Here is a 16,869-nt window from a genome sequence, read left to right as displayed (position 1 = left end):
CCGGGCCGTGTGGCTGGGCCCCGCGGCCCCCGCGCCTGCGCAGCCTGGCTCACCTCCTTCATGGCGTCCATTTGCTTCAGCTCCTCGTAGCGGTCTCTGGACTCCCACAGGGGCTGCAGCATGAGCTCCCCCACCGCAGGGAAGAGCTGCGAGGGAACACACGGGCCCTCTCAGCAGCTGGTCCCCCTCGCAGAAGACGCTGGCGCAAAACCGTGCCAGGTCCCGTGCGTCCCGGGGGAAAAGCCGCGCAGGGAATGTGCTTCTGTCCAAGGGGCACCTGTGGACCCTTGGGTCTCGGCTGCGGCGGAACCCAAGGTGCCCGAGGTTGGAAGCCGACTGGTCAGTGAGTCCCGGGAGCCCCTGGGGAGGGAGAGCCCCCGCTCGCTGCCCACCCACCCCTTCCAGGTCCCTGCTTCCCGCTCTCACACTGTCCTCACGGACCTGGCAGAAGCCACCCCCTGCCCTCTGCTTGAAGGGACCCCCGACTGTCCAGCCTGCAGACTCTCATCTTCCAAACGCCAACCTTGCCTACTAGAGCCCTGGCAGCCCCGGGGTGGGAGGGGTGAGGCTGCTTGCACCCCCCCCCCCCGCTGCCCCCGTCCCGCCGCTGCATGGCCCAGGACCCCTCCGCCCACCCCGTGCTCAGGCCTGGCCCTGCGGCTCCCACCGCCCCGGGGCCACCTGCTGAGCATCTTTACCTTTGAGACAGCTCTGAGGCGCTCGCCTCTCACTCCAAGACCCCCCGGCGGCCCCAGGGAGCCCAGTGCACACAGCCCTCAGCCCCTCGTGCTTCCTGTGCTTCCCCAGCCCTGCTCCTGCCACCTGTGGGAGCCACCATCGCCCTGCTGTGCCCTGGCACCCGGTGCCCACGGGGAAGACCCCGCAGCCTGAGGAAGGAAGCTGCAGACAGGGAGACAAATTCTAGGCGGAACGGAGCCACGGGGCTTGAGGAGGGTGTGCTGAGGGAGCTCTGGAAGGTTGCTGAGCAGGGCATGGGGTGCCCAGGCCACGGAGGGTGGGCTCAGAGGTGGAGGCTTGAAGAAAGGCAGGACCAGGAGCTAAGGGCCGTCCTGTAAGACGGGAGGGCCTGGGAGGACGGGGGGCTGTGTGCCCTGTGCTGGGGGCAGTGGGGAGCCATGGAAGGCTCGGGAGAGAGGCAGAGGCCGGCTCCTTGCTGAGGATTAACCTGGTGTCAGCCGTGTGCCGGGTGGGGTGGGGGGCAGGTTAGAGGGGCTTCTGTAGGCAGAGTTGAAAGGCTGACAGGGACTTGGCCGGTGCCCTGGGAAGCGGGGCCCTGGGGGGGGGGCCCAGAGACACCATGGGGGAGGGTGGCCAAGGGTGGGGCGGTGTCCATGGGGGAGGGTGGCCAAGGGTGGGGCGGTGTCCATGGGGGAGGGTGGCCAAGGGTGGGGCGGCTTTGCTGCTGGGTCGCTGCCCGGGGCACGGGGCAGGCGGCCAGTGCACACGTGTGTGTCCGTGTGAGCGTGTGAGTGTGCGTGCACCTGTGCATGTGTGTGCACACATGTCTGGGTCACTCACCTTGGTCACCGTTTCAAACATCGGGATCAGCACGAAGCTGATGAACCCAGTCTGGGCCGTGGCCTTGGTCACTTTGTCCCGGTCCATGAAAGGCGCCACGGGAAGGCCCTCCGACTTCTCGCGGTCGCTCTGCGGGGAAGGCAGAGGACACACGTTAAAGAAAGAAACACCCGTGGAATCTGGGGGCTTCCAGGATCATCGTCTGAGAGGAAGAGAGAAACAGCTAATATGCCAACGGAACCACCCGCGTCACGCACGTTCGTGACCACGTGGGACGATGGGGACGCCGTAAGTGCGAACTAGGTGCCCGCTGGGCCTGCAGGGTTGTGCGGGGGGGGGGGGCGGGGGCGGGGAGGGGGTTTAACTAGTGGTAACAGGGGCACTAATGTGGTAACAGTTTGACATTAGCTTTTCCTGTTGGTCCCTGTCTTTCGTGTCTCAAATTACACGTGCGCCTGTTGGGAAGGCTTCCGGAGGCGGTGATGCCGGAGGCCACCTTGGCCCGTCCGTCACGCTTCCAGCAGGAACCCAGTTAAGGGGCTAACGAGCCCAGGAGGCGTGATGCTGCGTGACGCTGTCTGATGCTCCTACCTGCATGAAATACTCCTCTAATAAACAATCCACCCAGGGTTCCGCCACCTCCATCGGACGGACCTCGTTAGAGATGTCACAGCACTTAATCAGGATCATCTTCAGCTGAAAGAAGAGATCTGGAATCAGCTGTGCAACACGGGACACATCCCACAGCGCTGTGCGTCTGGACTCACCATCACTGGCCGGCAGGGAAGGAGGGCGGGTGATGCTGGCGGAGGGGAACCCAGCATTGTTGCCCCCTGCCCCCCACAAGGACATACTTCCCGCTGCAGGGGGAAGACGGGGCATCCCCGCACCCCCGAGGGTCAGAATCTTTCCTGGAGGGGCCTCAGTAGTAGGGAAGCCCCTTGAACACACGGACGTTTTGTCATACAAACTATACACTGCAAAGCTCAGAAGTGTCTTCTTGATGTCGAGAATATGTAAAAAGTGTAGACAAGACGGTATTGCCTGGAGGCAGAGGTTTAACAGATGACGAAAAAAACCCCAGCGGGTGGAGAGTGCTGGGACCCCAGAGCACTGAAGAGGTGTGCTAGAGACACAGGGTAAAGGGGATCCTCATGTAACAGCAGGGAGGGCGCCCACCGGCCTCGGCACCCCGCCGCCTGAACACCGGGGAGCGATGCAGGGGTGGGAACCACAGTCCTGCCGGCTGGCCCAAGGGGCATCCAGGGCAGGACTCCACCTCTGCCGCCCCCAGCACGGGGGGAGCAGTCCCACAAATGCCAAGGCGGCCCTGGCTTCTGCCCTCTGCCCTCTGCCCTCTGCCCCCAAGCCTGGCGCTCCCCTGTGTTGGCCAGGCCTCTGTACGCAGGCTTACCTTCCCCTACTTATAACCTTCAAATCTGAATGAGATGGGGGAATGGGAAAGGGGTGACTTTAACTAGGAGAGGGGGTCCTGCTGGGGTGACAGGGGGCTTTCCCTGCTAAGTGCCGGGACTTGGAAAGCCGGCTTCACCGACACCTCGCTGCGAGGCGAGGTTACACGTTTTCCTTTGGCGCTTCGGTCTCCAGTCTGAGCTGGGGGTGGCGCTCACTCCCCAGCCCCCCAGAGAGGGAAGACAAGCCGCTCACCAGGGTCATGTGCTCCTCGTTGCTGTAGTCAAAATTCTCCATTTTTTCTTTGAAAGAATCCATAATTTCCGCGTGCCTCGCCATGTCGGTGGCCAGGATTAACGTGATCACCCCCTGAGGAGCGAAGGCAAAGTGTGAACGCGGGGCACGATCCCAACAGTGACTCAGTGAGCGCCTGCTGCATGCAGAGCCTTCTGCTCGTACCGCTTCATCTGGGCCTCCTGCCAACGCCACGGGCGTGTCTAAGAACCACTGTCCTCGTTTTATAAAGAAACTGAGAGCCGGAGAGGCTGGGGAGCCTGCCCAGGCCTCAGCTGGCGAGTGGAAGGCTGGGGGTTGAGCCCCGGGCTGCCAGACACAGGCTGTGTCCCTGGAGAAGGCAGCGCGTCGGGCCCGCCAAGACCGTTCGCCTGCAGAGGGCAGGCTCAGCACGTGTCTCCTTGCGAAGCCCAGGCGCTTTCAGCCGAGGACAAATGCTCCCCCGCTGGTGCAGTAATTTAGGTATATGGTTTGTTCCCTCCGGAGCTTGTTGTTGGAGGTCAGTGGCCTATTTTCCAAGAGTATGTTTTTCCTGTTATCTAATCTGTATGTGATGATATGTGCTTATCTTGCCTGGGAGCGATCAAAGTCTGATCATATAATAGCATGCTTCTATTAACGAATTTGTAGGTAAGGATAAAATAAAGGTTGTTTTGTTTTGTTGTTTTTGGCCATGTGGCATGCGGGATCTTAGTTTCCCGACCAGGGATCGAACCCGCACCCCCTGCATTGGAAGTGCAGAGTCTTAACCACTGGACCCCTAGGGAAGTCCCCAAATAAGTTTTTTAATACAAATATTTTGACCTTGTTAACCCAGTATTGGTTTAGTAGAAATAACATAATTTGAAACCATGATCATCTACCCACCCACTCATCCACCCATCGATTTATCTGTCTACCCCACCCGTCCACTTGTCCACTCACCGACCCATCCATCCATCCACCCACCCACCCACTTGTCCATCCGTCCATCCATCTATTCAGTCACCATCCATCCTACAAACATTTACAGAACACACCTCTGTGCTGAGTATGGTGTTCTACTTTTCCAAGAAAACACCACCACAAGCATCAAATACACAACTCAAATCAGTCAAGACAGATAAAAAATGGGGGGGGCGGGCTTCCCTGGTGTCGCAGTGGTTGGGAGTCCGCCTGCCGATGCAGGGGACACGGGTTCGTGCCCCGGTCCGGGAGGATCCCACATGCCGCGGAGCGGCTGGGCCCGTGAGCCATGGCCGCTGAGCCTGCGCGTCCGGAGCCTGTGCTCCGCAACGGGAGAGGTCACAGCAGTGAGAGGCCCGCGTACCGCACAAAAAAAACAAAAAAAGGGGCATCACTGGCCTTTTCAATTGTGCGATTTCTCGGTAAAGATTTAACTGTATTGTTAGTGAAGGATCTGTTCCTATGATGAGTTATCCCTCAAAATATTCAAGGACGGAATATGATTAAAAATTGGGACAACGGATTTTACCCTTAGGAAGGGTTAATGTCAGTAAGGTGCTGGGCAAGGTCAGCCTGTGTCCCCGTGGCGGGCGGCACGAGCAGGGCCCCGGCCCCTGGGTGCGGCTCCTCCGCGGGAGCGGGGTGCTGCTCTGACCCCTCCATGCACAAGGGGGCTCAGCTGCCTGAATCCTCTGGGCCGCGTCCCTGGCAGGGCTCCTCACCCGGCAGCCATCGGGGCGGCACAAAGGCAGGGTCCTTTCTTTAGGGTTTGCCCCTTTACCTGCCTCACAGAAAGACTCACTCCAGCTCGTGGAACATGTCGCGTGTGCCTGCTGGGTGGGTCCATAAACATGGAAGGGAGGCCAGAAAGCCAGCAGATAGAAAGCCAGCAGATAAAGGGGAGGGAACTGTACCAGGAGCCGGTGATTCACCAGGGCGGTAATTAAGCCCTGATTGAGCTCTGACTGCCTGGAAGCTGGAAGGATGGGGAACGAGGCTGCTGTCGTCTGATAAGGTGAAGCTATCAGTTCTCCTGGAGGGAGGGGACTGTGTCCTGGCCCTGGGCTCTAGTGCGTCTTGGAGCAAGGCCACAGAGACGCCGAACAGACGCGGCGTGTGGCTCCTCCTATGCCGTGGACACGGCTCCCGTTCTAAGTGCCACATGCTGGGGGACGGAACAGCAGGAAGGCATCCTCTCACAGTTCTGGAGGCCGCAAGTCTTGAAACCAAGGTGTCCCCTCTGAAGGCTCCGGGGATGGTCCATTCCCTACCTCTTCCTGTTTCTGGTGGCCCCAGCGCTCCTTGGCTTGTGTCCACATCACTCCTGTCCCTGCCCCTGTTGCCTCTCTGTATCTCTCCTCTGTGTGTCTCTTATGAGGACACTTGTCATTGGATTTCACATCCACATGGATAATCTGAGGTAAACTTATCTAAAGCTCCCAATTTAATTATGTCTGTAAAGACTCGTTCACAGGTCCTGGGGAGTCAGGAAGAGGACACACCTTTTTGTTTTTTTTTTTTTTGGTTGGGGGGTGGCTATCATTCAACCCACCTCACTCCTCCAAGATCTCTCTGACATCGCCCCTCCCCTGAAGACGCCAGAGGATGGGACACAGGGCTGCGTGCAGCGGGACCTCCTGTGTGTGTAGGGGCGTCACTTTTGGTGAGTTGGAAGCATCTGACCCCAGACAGCTGGCCTCCCTCATCCTTTTCCCAAAGTGCCCCGAGCAGCAGAACTGTCTCTTCTGAAATGGGTGGTGGGGCTGCAGGGGACAAGAGCAGGGCCTAGAGGACAGTGGTCGGGGTTCTGCTGGGCTGGATGCCGCAGACGTGTCTGCCCAGGGCCTGCTCCCTTGAGCGAGTGACCTCGCCTGTGTCAGCCTCACTTTCCTGGGCTGTGAGATGAGAAAGGACCGATCTCAAAGGGTTCAATTAAATGGTGGCCGTGATCTGCAGGTCCATGGAACACCGTGCATGCGTGCCAAACGCAGACCTCTTCCCGGGGAGCCACTTGGCCTTGGAGGAGGCTGGGGAGGAGGGCCGGTCCCCCAGGATCCCTGGTGGGGGACTGGGAGATGTGGGAGCCTCAGGCACGGGGCGAGAGGGCTTCTGCTCTCTGGTCGGACTCACTGTCCCCCCGGTGCCTCCCACTCTGCGGTGGGCGTGCCCTCACCCCACACACCTGTCTGATCTGCTTGAAGCCCTCCGCCGGCACGCTGGAGAAGATGTTGCACTCGGGCTGGCTGAGGATCTGGAAGGCCACGGCACAGTGGTGGTTCTCCAGGGGCGAGATGTCATTGTAGCGGATGGCCAGCTCCGTGCGGGCATTGATCTGGTACCTGGGGTTGGAGGAGAGAGCAGAAGGGCCCTCGGGCACCCGCACTCAGAGGCACCTGCGAGTCGGGGCAGCAGCGCTGGCAGTGGGGTGGGGAGGTGCATGGAGGCTGGAAGGGATGGAGGGGACCGCACTCTGCTCGTGTCAGGAGCCCCCTTCTCCTGGCTCTCCTGGGTCTCTGCTGCCCCTCCAACTGGATACCTCCAAGTTGCTGTAGTCCTAACAGTGGAGGTCACCAAGAAGCCTCAGCGCCTCCCCGTCGCGTGCCCTCAGAATGGTCAGACACCCTGCAGACGTTATCAGTATGTGGAGGACTGGGGTGCAGACACCCTGCAGACGTTATCAGTATGTGGAGGACTGGGGTGCAGACACCCTGCAGACGTTATCAGTATGTGGAGGACTGGGGTGCATTTTCTCGTCAGCTGCTGTGGGCACGGCCCTCGGCTGGCCTGTGCTCGGGCACGTCATCCGAGTGTGAACTGAGGGCATGGATGCCCACGGGGCCGCCTCCTCGGAGGGGCACAAACGTCCACACCTTGGAATCCGCTCTGGTCCTGACAAACGACGGCACGCTTCTCGGGCAGACCTGGCATCATCACCCGCCCAGTGATACTCGATACGCAAATACACGAATTCGATAGAACCACCAATGTGCCACTAGGAACACAAAGCAGCGCCACCCGGCCTGGACTCTGGCAGGCGCGTGGGGTGGCACTCGGGGGCCTTCGCCCCAGAGGCGGGAGTGGACCAACGTTCCAGCAAAGCCTGGCCCGTCCTCCTGGCTCCACACCTGCCCTGGACCCTCCCACCTCCCGCTCGTCCACAACCCTGCTCTTGCTGTCACAGCCCCTGCCTCTGCTTTGCTCCTGTCGGAAACGGGCTGGGGAGGCTGCCCACAGGGGAGTGAGATCCAGAGACCGGGGTGGGGCTGCCCCTCCCCGTCCACGTGTGTGCGGGAGTCCCCGCCTGCTTCAGGGGAGGGAGGTCCTGCTGCCGTCGGGGCTTTGCCGGTGCAGACGCAGAGGGCTATGGCAGCCCCTCTGGCTTTGGTAACCTCCAAGGTCCTGCGCCGGGAGGCCCGGGCCCCGGACACAGTCCCAAGCGGCGAGCCATGTCCTAAGAGGTGGGGTGGAGCTGGGGGCTTAGGAGGCCTTGGCCGACCGCTCCAGCTTGGAACTGACAGAGGGTTGAGCTGAAAAGTTCACCTCTGATGCGCAGAGGCCCCTTTACAAGGGAAAAAGAGACAGAGAAGAAGACCGCGTACGCACGTGTTGTTGTAGCCTGGATGATCCAAGTCATGGCAGATGGCCGCTGTCATTAAGATCAAGATATCCATCTGGGAAAACTTCTCCTGGATCAGAGAGAGAGTGGGGTGGGGTGAGGAGGGGGCTGGAGTCGGGTGATACAGGGGGACGAAGCCCCTCCAGCTGCCGGCCCGGTGGGGGAGGACCTGCCTCTCCCTGGGGCGGGGCGGGGGTGGGCGCCCATTTGCTCACTGACCACGCCGGGCAGCGGGCTCCCCCAGACCCACCTGCAGCCCGCAGAGCCAGGTCATGCTGTACATCATCTGGGTGACGCAGAAGCAGTGACGGAAGTTGTGGAAAGGGTTGTTACGGTAGTTGTCGTGCACGCAGAGCTGCGGAGACGAGAGGGTCCGCCCTGTGGCCAGCTGCCCACCCCTCCCCCCAGCTCCTGGCACCTTCTTCCCGGTGCCAATTGCCTGCTCCCCACCTGGCCCTCATCCAACTGCCCTCCCGTTTCCCGAGGGTGAGAGCACCAGGGGGCCCAGGGGCCTGAGGATGTCCGGGGGCCACACCATGGCCCCCATGATCCCACCCCGGGGAAGGTGTCCCCAGGGGAGCCACGCTGGGGTGTGAAGCTTGGGGGAAGAGCTGGGGGTCTATACGCGGGGAGCTGGGTCCCCAGCCACCATCAAATCTTCCACAGGCTTTTAACATCTGGTTGTGAGCAGTATTTTATTAAAAAGAAAAACCTGGGGCTTCCCTGGTGGCGCAGGGGTTAAGAATCTGCCTGCCAACGCAGGGGACACGGGTTCGAGCCCTGGTCCGGGAAGATCCCACATGCCGCGGAGCAACTAAGGCTGTGCGCCACAACTACTGAGCCTGTGCTCTAGAGCCCGCGAGCCACAACTACTGAGCCCACGAGCCACAACTACTGAGCCCGCGTGCCTAGAGCCCGTGCTCCACAACAAGAGAAGCCACCGCAATGAGAAGCCCGCGCACCGCAATGAAGAGTAGCCCCCACTCGCCGCATCTAGAGAAAGTCTGTGTGCAGCAACGAAGACCCAACGCAGCCAAAAAGAAATAAATAATAAATAAAATTAATTAATTAAAAAGAGAAAGATCTGCTGCTAAATACTCTCTCACACACACACCCTGGCAATCACACAAACGCAGTCACGTGCATATGCTTACACGTGTGTACATGCACACATACATGCACACGCCCCACAAGTATGCAGGCACCGGAACTCACAGTCACATGCACACACACACAAATACAAACGTACACTCACATGCACCCCCCCACGTACACACCTGCACAACACGCTCACTCACATGCCCGCGCAGCTTAGAGCACCTGCTTCACTTGCCCCTCCCCATTCTTACTATTTTCTCGCTCACCAGAGCAGGGGCCTAAGAGCAGAGAGTGTTTTGGGGGAGGGGGATGGGCAGAGACTGGCTGACCGTCCCCGCAGGGCTCTCATGGAAGCGTGGTTTCCGTCTGTAGGAAGCCCAGGGCCATCAGGAAGGCGCCCACAGTCCGTTCCCGTGAAACTGTGTCGGGGGACGGGGGGGCCTGACACTCACCAGCCACCGCTTGAGGGTGATGGGGTTGATGCCAAAATCTCTGACCAGGCCGAGGTCGTGGTACATGTGCTCTAAGCAGCTCAGCATCTGCGGGCACAGGAGGAGAAGGACGGTCAACAGCCAGGGCGGCCAGGAGATGCGCTCAGGGCGGGCCGGGTGGCTTCTCCAGCCGCACAGAGAATCTACCGGGGAAAGTGGGAGCCACGCCCAGCCCAGCCCAGAACTGGGATGACGTCCCAGACGGAAAGTCCTTGATGGCCACCACACACGGCTCTTCCTCGAGGGCACGGCACACACGCAGGCCGGGTGCCAGAGTTTGGAAACGGGGGCCTTGAAGGAGCCCCTGGCAGAGCGCCGGGACTGCGGGGTCCCGGGTGAGAGCAGGACGGCCGGAGTCCGGGCTGCCGGCCGGCTGCTGCCTGGATCACCCCAGCTTTGCCGGCAGCACGAGCGCCCAGCCAGGGTTTTGCCGTCCAGAGGGGCTGTGGGTCCGACAGCCCCGCTCCCCGTCCCACCAGCCTATTCGCAGCTGTGGGCAACCCCGAGGAGCTGAAATATTTGCTGTGAAATCAGAGTCAAGAGGCGGAGGTGATCGGCAGACAAAACCATCTGGTGCCACTTATGTGGCAGCTTCGGAGCAGGAGTGACGCGTCTGAGCATCTGCTCGCGCTGACGCTGCGGCGGGCCCTGGGCTGGGCAGCTGGATAAGGCTGAGTGCGGAGCATGCGCGAGGTGACCGAGAGGCCCCGCGGCCTTCAAGCCCGCGCTTGGCAGACGCGGCGTCGGGGGCAGCACTCAGGTCAGCCCGCGAGAGGGGAGCAGCGGGAAGTCACCTCCCCGCCTGGTCTGCGATCGGAGGATGCTGGGCCCCTGGGTGACGCTGGGTGCGTCACCCCCCCTTGAAGGGAGAGAGGTGAACCACCACCACCCGGGAGCCCTGATGTTCTCGGGGTGCGAGCCACTTCTTGGGTGGCCAGATGCAGTTTTGGGGGCCAGGCGGGCTGTTGAAGCTTTCAGGTGTGTCCCTGTAGCTGTTCACCTTTGCCATCCACACTCCAAAGTTCATGGCCTCCCCAGAGGCCAGGGCTCCCGTCTTTGAGCACCTCTGGTTTGCCACTGTGGGCAGCTAGGTGCTTTTCGGAAGCACTGGGACCCCTCCCAGGCTTCCCGGGGTCATGGAGGTGTGCTGGCGAGGGCCTGGGCCGGCAGATGGCCACACGGGCCGAGCCCACGGGCAGGGGCTGGTCCCTCCTTTCACCCCCGCCCTGATGGCGGCTGCACATACACCCCGAGTGTGGAGGGCCGCCTTCGCATCCCGCATGCGTGGGTCCTTCCACCTCTCAACGTGAGAGTGGTGTTCCCTCTCTGGCCACGAGCAGCCGGTGCCCCAAGGAGACAGGAACGGCGGGGGTTCCACCATCAGGGCCCCAGCTTTGCTCTTCCTCCCTGTGGGCTGCTGAGGTCAAAACGACTTTGGGGAGAGTGAGATGTGCTCGGTAGCGGCGCTTGGCCACCTGCTGGAAGCAGGGCTGCGTGTTCTGAGCTCCTGTGCGTCCAGGCCAGCAGGGTCCCCTGCTCAGTGAGAGCTTTTGGGACATGAGGTCCTAATGCTTCTCCTGGAAGATGTGACTCTTCTCCTCCTGCCGTGGTCCCCCTCCACCGCGTCCATTGCTGATCATGCATCGATCTGGCAGGTGACAGCTGCACACTTAGAATGCCTCCTCCACCCCTGAACTTGCGGCTCCAGCCCTGCGTGCTGACTGGTTGGACGGTTTGGAGCACATGTGTCACCTAGGGCCTTTCCTCAGGCGCCGGCCAGCACGCGGCCCTTCTCAGGGTGGACCCGGCGGGGCGGAGGCGGGACCTGCACTTTCCTGGCCCCTCTTGCTGAGGGCTTCTCTCATCCTGGGAGACCAGCCAGGGAAGGCGGTTCGCACAGGAGATTCCAGGCCCAGGCGGGGAACGGCGACCTGGACGGTGAGCGCTCAGCGTGCACCGTTCCTTTGCTGGAGCGCAGGGAAGTCGCTCAGTGGATCTCGTCCAAGTGGGTGAGCCCCGCCGGGGCTCCCGTGTTACCAAAAAGCTGGTAAGCGTCTGTGGATTCTGGTGGCCTCGTGTCCACGTGGAGGGACTTTTTGTTTTCTCCGGGTTCAGAGAGAGGAAGGTATAACTGATATTATAGACTAAACAACAACAAAACGATCTCCATGTTTGTGTTTTCTCAGCAAAAGGGGAATTTTAAAGAAGTGTGTTCTTGCTGCAGAAAGTCACTCTGGGTCCCCGAGGCCTCACAGCTGCCCGGGTCGCCTCCTCTCAGCAGCACCTCCAGTGGAAGCTCCTTCCTGAAATCCTCCCCAAGCCCGCGAGGCCTGCACCCTGCAGGCCCGGGAATCAGGACGCAGCCCGGGGGGCTGCTGGGCGGAGGGGGTGCACCGAGCAGCCAGAGCCCGGGTTCGAGGCCCCGCTGCTCACCTGCTCGTGGCCCTGACGCCCCTTCCCGAGCCCACCAAGGGGCAGTTTGGCTGCCAACCTGGAGCATGAAGTTGAAAGACAAAGAAGACAGAGGAGAAGCCGAGGAGAAGAGCGATGGGGCCGCTCCCGTCTGGTCGCCGAAGCCGGTCCCGGTCCCAGGCGGCTCCTGCACTCACCTCGTTGGGCTCCCAGAGCCAGACGTCGAAGGTGGGCTTCCGCAGGGCGTCTACGGTCTCGGGGGACAGCAGGTACTGGAGGGGACAGGAAAGCACTGTGAGCACGCACGGGGGCCTCTGCGTTGAGACGAAGGCTGGCCATGCCTTCTCCACTCTCCTCTTGCCCGCCTCTCAGGACACCTGGGTACCTTCTCAAAGGCTACACCCATGAGAATTCTGAAGGGGTCAGAACTAAGGGGACAGACATCCCACCAGTGGTGGTCAGGGGCAGAGCGCCAGGAATGACCGCACAGGGGACGAGGGGGCGCTTGGGGGAGACAGAACGTTCACCCCTTGACCGTGGTGGAGGGTACGTGACCACGTAAGCCTGTTACACTTGACAATGCTCTGCACTGCAGGAGGTGAACTTTACTGCATATGCTAATGACATCCCGAGAAACCGGACTTTAAAAAATACAAGAAAGTGAAATCAAGGGAAAAAACTTTTACTTGGCATAAATTCAAATAGTGGCTAAGAAGCTATTTTGAGGTTTGCTTTTGGACGCCGTCACTGGTTTAGCCGTGGGCTATAACAGCCCAGCTTGCTGGGGGCAGGCGCTGGTTCTACGGAAGACCGGAGTTTAGGTTACATTGTCAGAGGAAACAGAAGATTTTAGACCCAAGACAGTCACGGTGTTTTGGAGTTAGATACAGTCGTCTCCTAGGTCTTTCCGTTTGTTTTTTTAAAAGGAACCACTGCGGAGGACTGCCACCTTTTGTTCTGGGCCTAAGCTGGGCCTCGTGACTCCCTGGGGCAGATCCTGAGGTGTGGGTCACGCGTTCCTGTAGGGCAGGGCACTCGTGTCCATGTGAAAACCTTGGACAGTATTTAGCTTGTCTTTCGTATCCGAGTTGGGGAACCCCCTGGCAGGGAGGCTCTGGGAGTTTCTTTGCTGCTGTGGGAACAGTGGGGGGGTGGCGGCCTTGGGCACGGCCAGGCGCCCTGTCTGCAGGACCCCGGCCACTGCGAAGCCCAAATCTTAGTGGGAGATTGTGCAAAGAACAGTTGGGCCAAGGGTCCTGCTCAGTCACTAGCTGCAGGCGTTGTGAGATGGGGGACCACCATCACCGGACCCCTCTTTGCAGCTGTCTGAAGAACCCTACCCCCGTCCCCAGGGCACTGCTGCTCTAACAAGGGCTGAGGCTCTCTTGTAACTGAGAAATCCTTTGTGACCAAAAAGCAAAACTTCTCACAACAACTACATGTTGTTCGGGGACAGGAGATGCAGCGAAGCAGCTTTTAAATAATTTAGTTAAAAATGAAAGTTCTTTCAAGTAACATTTGCACGTGAGAACCGTTTGTTCACTGAGTAGGCGATGGGGGCTGGCTGGACACCGGGGAGGAGCTCCGATCTCTTGGACCTTGGTCTGGGACCACTGTGGCTAAACAAACGTCCGGGAGAAAATATATCCTGCCTAAGAAAAACGGCAGTGTTCCACAGCCCAGGGCCCGGGCGGGAGCTGGTTTTGCAGATGCGCAGATGGCAGGGGCCGGGTTGGGAGGTCAGGGGGGCCAAGGGTGGGAGGCTGTGGACGCTAACTCTGGTTTCTTCAGGGGCAGGATGTCACCTTACCTTGGGATAAGCGGGGACATCGCGTCGAGATGTCAACTTCTTGCTGTTATCCAAAAAACTGTATTTACAGGGACAGCTGGTCCTGAAGGAAAAAGCAAAGATTGTTTCTGGCACTGCCGCCTTGGTCTTGGTGTCACTTGGGCGGCGGATTGCGGGGACCTCATCGGAGAAAGACCGAAAAACGCAAAACCCAACCCAATCCGCATCCCACAAACCCCTTTGGTCTTATTTGTTACAGAAGAATAAGTCGTAAAGCCAGTGACGCCTCGTTGCTAAACCCCGAAGGCCGCGCCTGGACCTCCTGAGATAATACTGAGCTCTCAGCAAACATGGCATCTTCATTTTAGAGAAGCTCCTGAAAATCTCTTTTAAATGATGCGAGCAAAATACGTTTATTCTAAAAAATTCAAAAACCACAGAAGCAAAGTAAAAAAAAAAGTAAGTCCCCTTTCCCCCACTTCTTTCCTCTAAATCTCACACCTGGCAATGTCTTCTGTTAAGTTTGGGGTACCTTTCCAGAACGTTCCTAGGTATGGACACACACGGACAGCCCCTGGTCCTTTTAGATAAGGATGGAATGGTTCCAAGTTTCCTCTCTGGCAACTTGCTTTTTCCACTACCATGTCACAAATGCACTGCTGCTGCTTCAGAGAGCTCGACCTCATCAAAAAGCAAGTCCTCCTTGGGACCTCGGGCGTGATGGACCTCATAGGGTCATCAATCCCGCCTCCTGTAATAGATGTTCAGGATGTCCCCAACTGTTCCCCTTACGCACACGTTGAGAGGCGAGTTTGATCTCTGACTCTGCTTTTCATTCCTTAACGTCAAGGCATCAAGAACAGAACAGGGACTTCCCTGGCGGTCCAGTGGTTAAGACTTGCACTTCCGATGCCGGGGGCCCGGGTTCTATCCCTGGTCGGGGAACTAAGATCCCACATGCCTCGGGTTGCGGCAACAAAAGCAAAACAAAACAAAAGAACAGAGCAAAAGGAGCCTGGTGGTTTTGGAGGGAAGCCCCCTTCCGACATCAGGGGCGAGTGTGCTGGCCCGAGGGGTCACAGCCAGGGACTGCAGGTCGGGGCTGTTCCAGGAGAGCCGGCAGCGCCTGGGCCCCCAGCCCACATGGGCACCTTAACTCCTCTGGAAGGAACTTGAAGTCCCCCCACCTCGAATAGGGAGCACAGCGGGGGTGGCGGGAGGGTCTAACACCCCACTCCTCCCGCTCCCCCTGCCTTGCGTGAGATTCCCAGGCTGGGGATGGGGCCAGCACAGAAGCTTATGCTTATGCTTCCAGGAGAGCAACTTATACTGAATTGTAAGAGCCGCAGAGAAATTCACATCCTTTAAGCTGCGAGGCTCCTCTGGAGAACTTATCATAAGCAAAGAATTAGACGTAAGCAAACAGCTTGAAGGTATTCATCCCAGTGTCATCTGTTGCTGCAAAAACACAAAACCAAACCAGAAGCCACCGGAACGTCCCCCAATGGGAAATAATTTAAACCATTATGGTACTTCAACAGGGAGGACTATTATGTCATCTTTAATTGTGAGTATTATGTGAAGCGAGGGACTTTTGGATGAAAAGGGAAAAAGAAACGTTGCCTATAGTATGTCCTGAAAGGTACTGCAAAACAATTGGCCACGGAATGAGGAGAAAAGAACTCACTGGGTGGGTGACATTTGCAGACATTCTGCAAAAATGTCTGAGGCTGCATTTTCATCTACTGACTGTTTACAGTGTTGTAAATGAAAAACAGTTACAACAGTATTTCGTAGCTGTTTTTCGAAACCGGCTATCTGGGCGCGGAAGAACATCTGGGAAGCTCAGGACTGGGTTTTGACTGGGAGCATCGTGGTCGCTGTTATTTTTACTGACTTGCCCCCCTCATCAGTATAGTCTGGAGGTATGACAAGGTGGCTATGCCACTTGCAAGCTCAGAATAATACGTCTGCTTCCTTTTTCGGAAAAGAGCCTCAGTATGACTTTCTTGGCGTGCCGCTGTTCCTTCCCTCCACCCGATGCTTGCGAAATCATCCGAGCTGCTTAAGACGGCTTCGTGCATGGAGTGGGATTTTAAGACAGATTTAGCAGAAGGGTAACAAAATGAACCAAGAAAAAGCGCCAACCAAACGCTTTCCGTGGTCGCCCTTGTCAACGAGAACTCCCATTACACACGCACGTCTGAGCAGTGAGAACCTGGTCTGTGACTTAAGAGCATAGGTAGCATCGTCATTACTTCTTTTCCGCTTTTAACCTCTTTTGTACAAACATGCACACACGTGCTGTGCAGGTCAGTCCCGCGCCTCTCCCAGGAGGGCTGTGTAAGCTTCCACCACCGAAGATGATCTGACTGCTGGGATCCACTGCTTCCTTGAAAATCCCAGCGTTGGGGGGTCCTGCCGCGGCCAGGCAGCCCTGCCTGCTCCCTCTTCGGCCCGTCGCCACGGGAACCAGCATCCTCCAGCTGACAGAGCAGCTGGCATGGTGCCTTTTCTTTTCTTTCTGTTTCATTTTCTGCGCTCCCAGCCTCCCCCCTCCTGGGGCTCAGTCCAGTGGTCAAGGCCATTTGTTTGGGATGAAAGCAGAGATGACAGATCCCAGAGCCCTCAGATGCCGCCCCGTGTTCCTGCAGCCCCCACGTGCTCGGCGGGGCCGGGCCCTGCCCTGAATGTGGGCGGGCAATCCTCCCTCTGTCCTCTTGGGGAAAAAGCCAAGAGAAACCCAAGGCCTGTGTCTCAGGGGAGCGCAGCCCGTTCCGAGGGTGTCTGTGGGTCTGCGCCTCATCTGACCCAACGGCCATCCCTATTCCCTGGGGAAAGGCGGTTCTGGTCCACGCAGAGCCCTGGCTCCGAGGCCACGCTGGGGTGTGCCTGTGTGGGGGTGAAGGCGGCCATCGCCTCAGGCTCACTGGCCACCCGAGCGGGTGCAGACCTGAGCTCAGCCGGGCAGGTGCCTTTGTTCCCCTCTCCGCCCCCGAGAGGCAGGATCACCGCCCGGCTGGGTGGACAACCTCAGAAAGAGCTGCTCAGCTGTGCGACCTCCCCCCCAGGTAACGAGCCTGGTCCCAGGATGCCGGATGACTGCACGGCCCCCTTGCACGATTAAGATGGAACCCAGCCGTCAGCAGAGATGAGGGGCAGTGCAAGCAGCTTATCCCCCATCTGAGTTAATTTCTCCATAAAGAAAAGGGCAGGGCTGTTTGTATGGGGCACAAAGGGGTGCTGGGCTCCCGGGCCAGCGTCCCAGGTGG

At 58.9% G+C, this 16,869-nt stretch overlaps 1 protein-coding gene across 5 annotated transcripts in view; it reads right to left on the bottom strand.

The window, feature by feature from the left end:
* The window catches only part of PDE9A (phosphodiesterase 9A), a 96,605-nt gene that overhangs the window by 2,941 nt on the left and 76,795 nt on the right, over window positions 1-16,869 (bottom strand). For 4 of the 5 annotated variants that reach the window (XR_010943869.1, XR_010943870.1, XR_010943871.1 and 1 more), the window contains 10 exons: window positions 13,619-13,700; window positions 12,006-12,080; window positions 9,358-9,444; window positions 8,058-8,162; window positions 7,795-7,877; window positions 6,374-6,530; window positions 3,208-3,321; window positions 2,131-2,235; window positions 1,540-1,668; window positions 54-146 (listed from right to left, as the gene is read on the bottom strand). Coding sequence is in view for 2 of the 5 variants with exons in the window: in XM_067739574.1 (XP_067595675.1) it covers window positions 54-146; window positions 1,540-1,668; window positions 2,131-2,235; window positions 3,208-3,321; window positions 6,374-6,530; window positions 7,795-7,877; window positions 8,058-8,162; window positions 9,358-9,444; window positions 12,006-12,080; window positions 13,619-13,700 (1,030 nt within the window). In the remaining 3 variants the exon portion in view is untranslated. Of the gene's footprint in view, window positions 1-53; window positions 147-1,539; window positions 1,669-2,130; window positions 2,236-2,361; window positions 2,666-3,207; window positions 3,322-6,373; window positions 6,531-7,794; window positions 7,878-8,057; window positions 8,163-9,357; window positions 9,445-12,005; window positions 12,081-13,618; window positions 13,701-16,869 lie in introns of those variants that run through there. The other variant, XM_067739575.1, reaches the window with a different exon arrangement.

This window comes from Pseudorca crassidens, chromosome 5, assembly GCF_039906515.1.
Source record: "Pseudorca crassidens isolate mPseCra1 chromosome 5, mPseCra1.hap1, whole genome shotgun sequence".
Lineage (NCBI taxonomy): Eukaryota > Metazoa > Chordata > Mammalia > Artiodactyla > Delphinidae > Pseudorca > Pseudorca crassidens.
The sequence above is the reverse complement of the archived record's forward strand: the minus strand, read 5'-3'. Positions and strand labels throughout refer to the sequence as shown.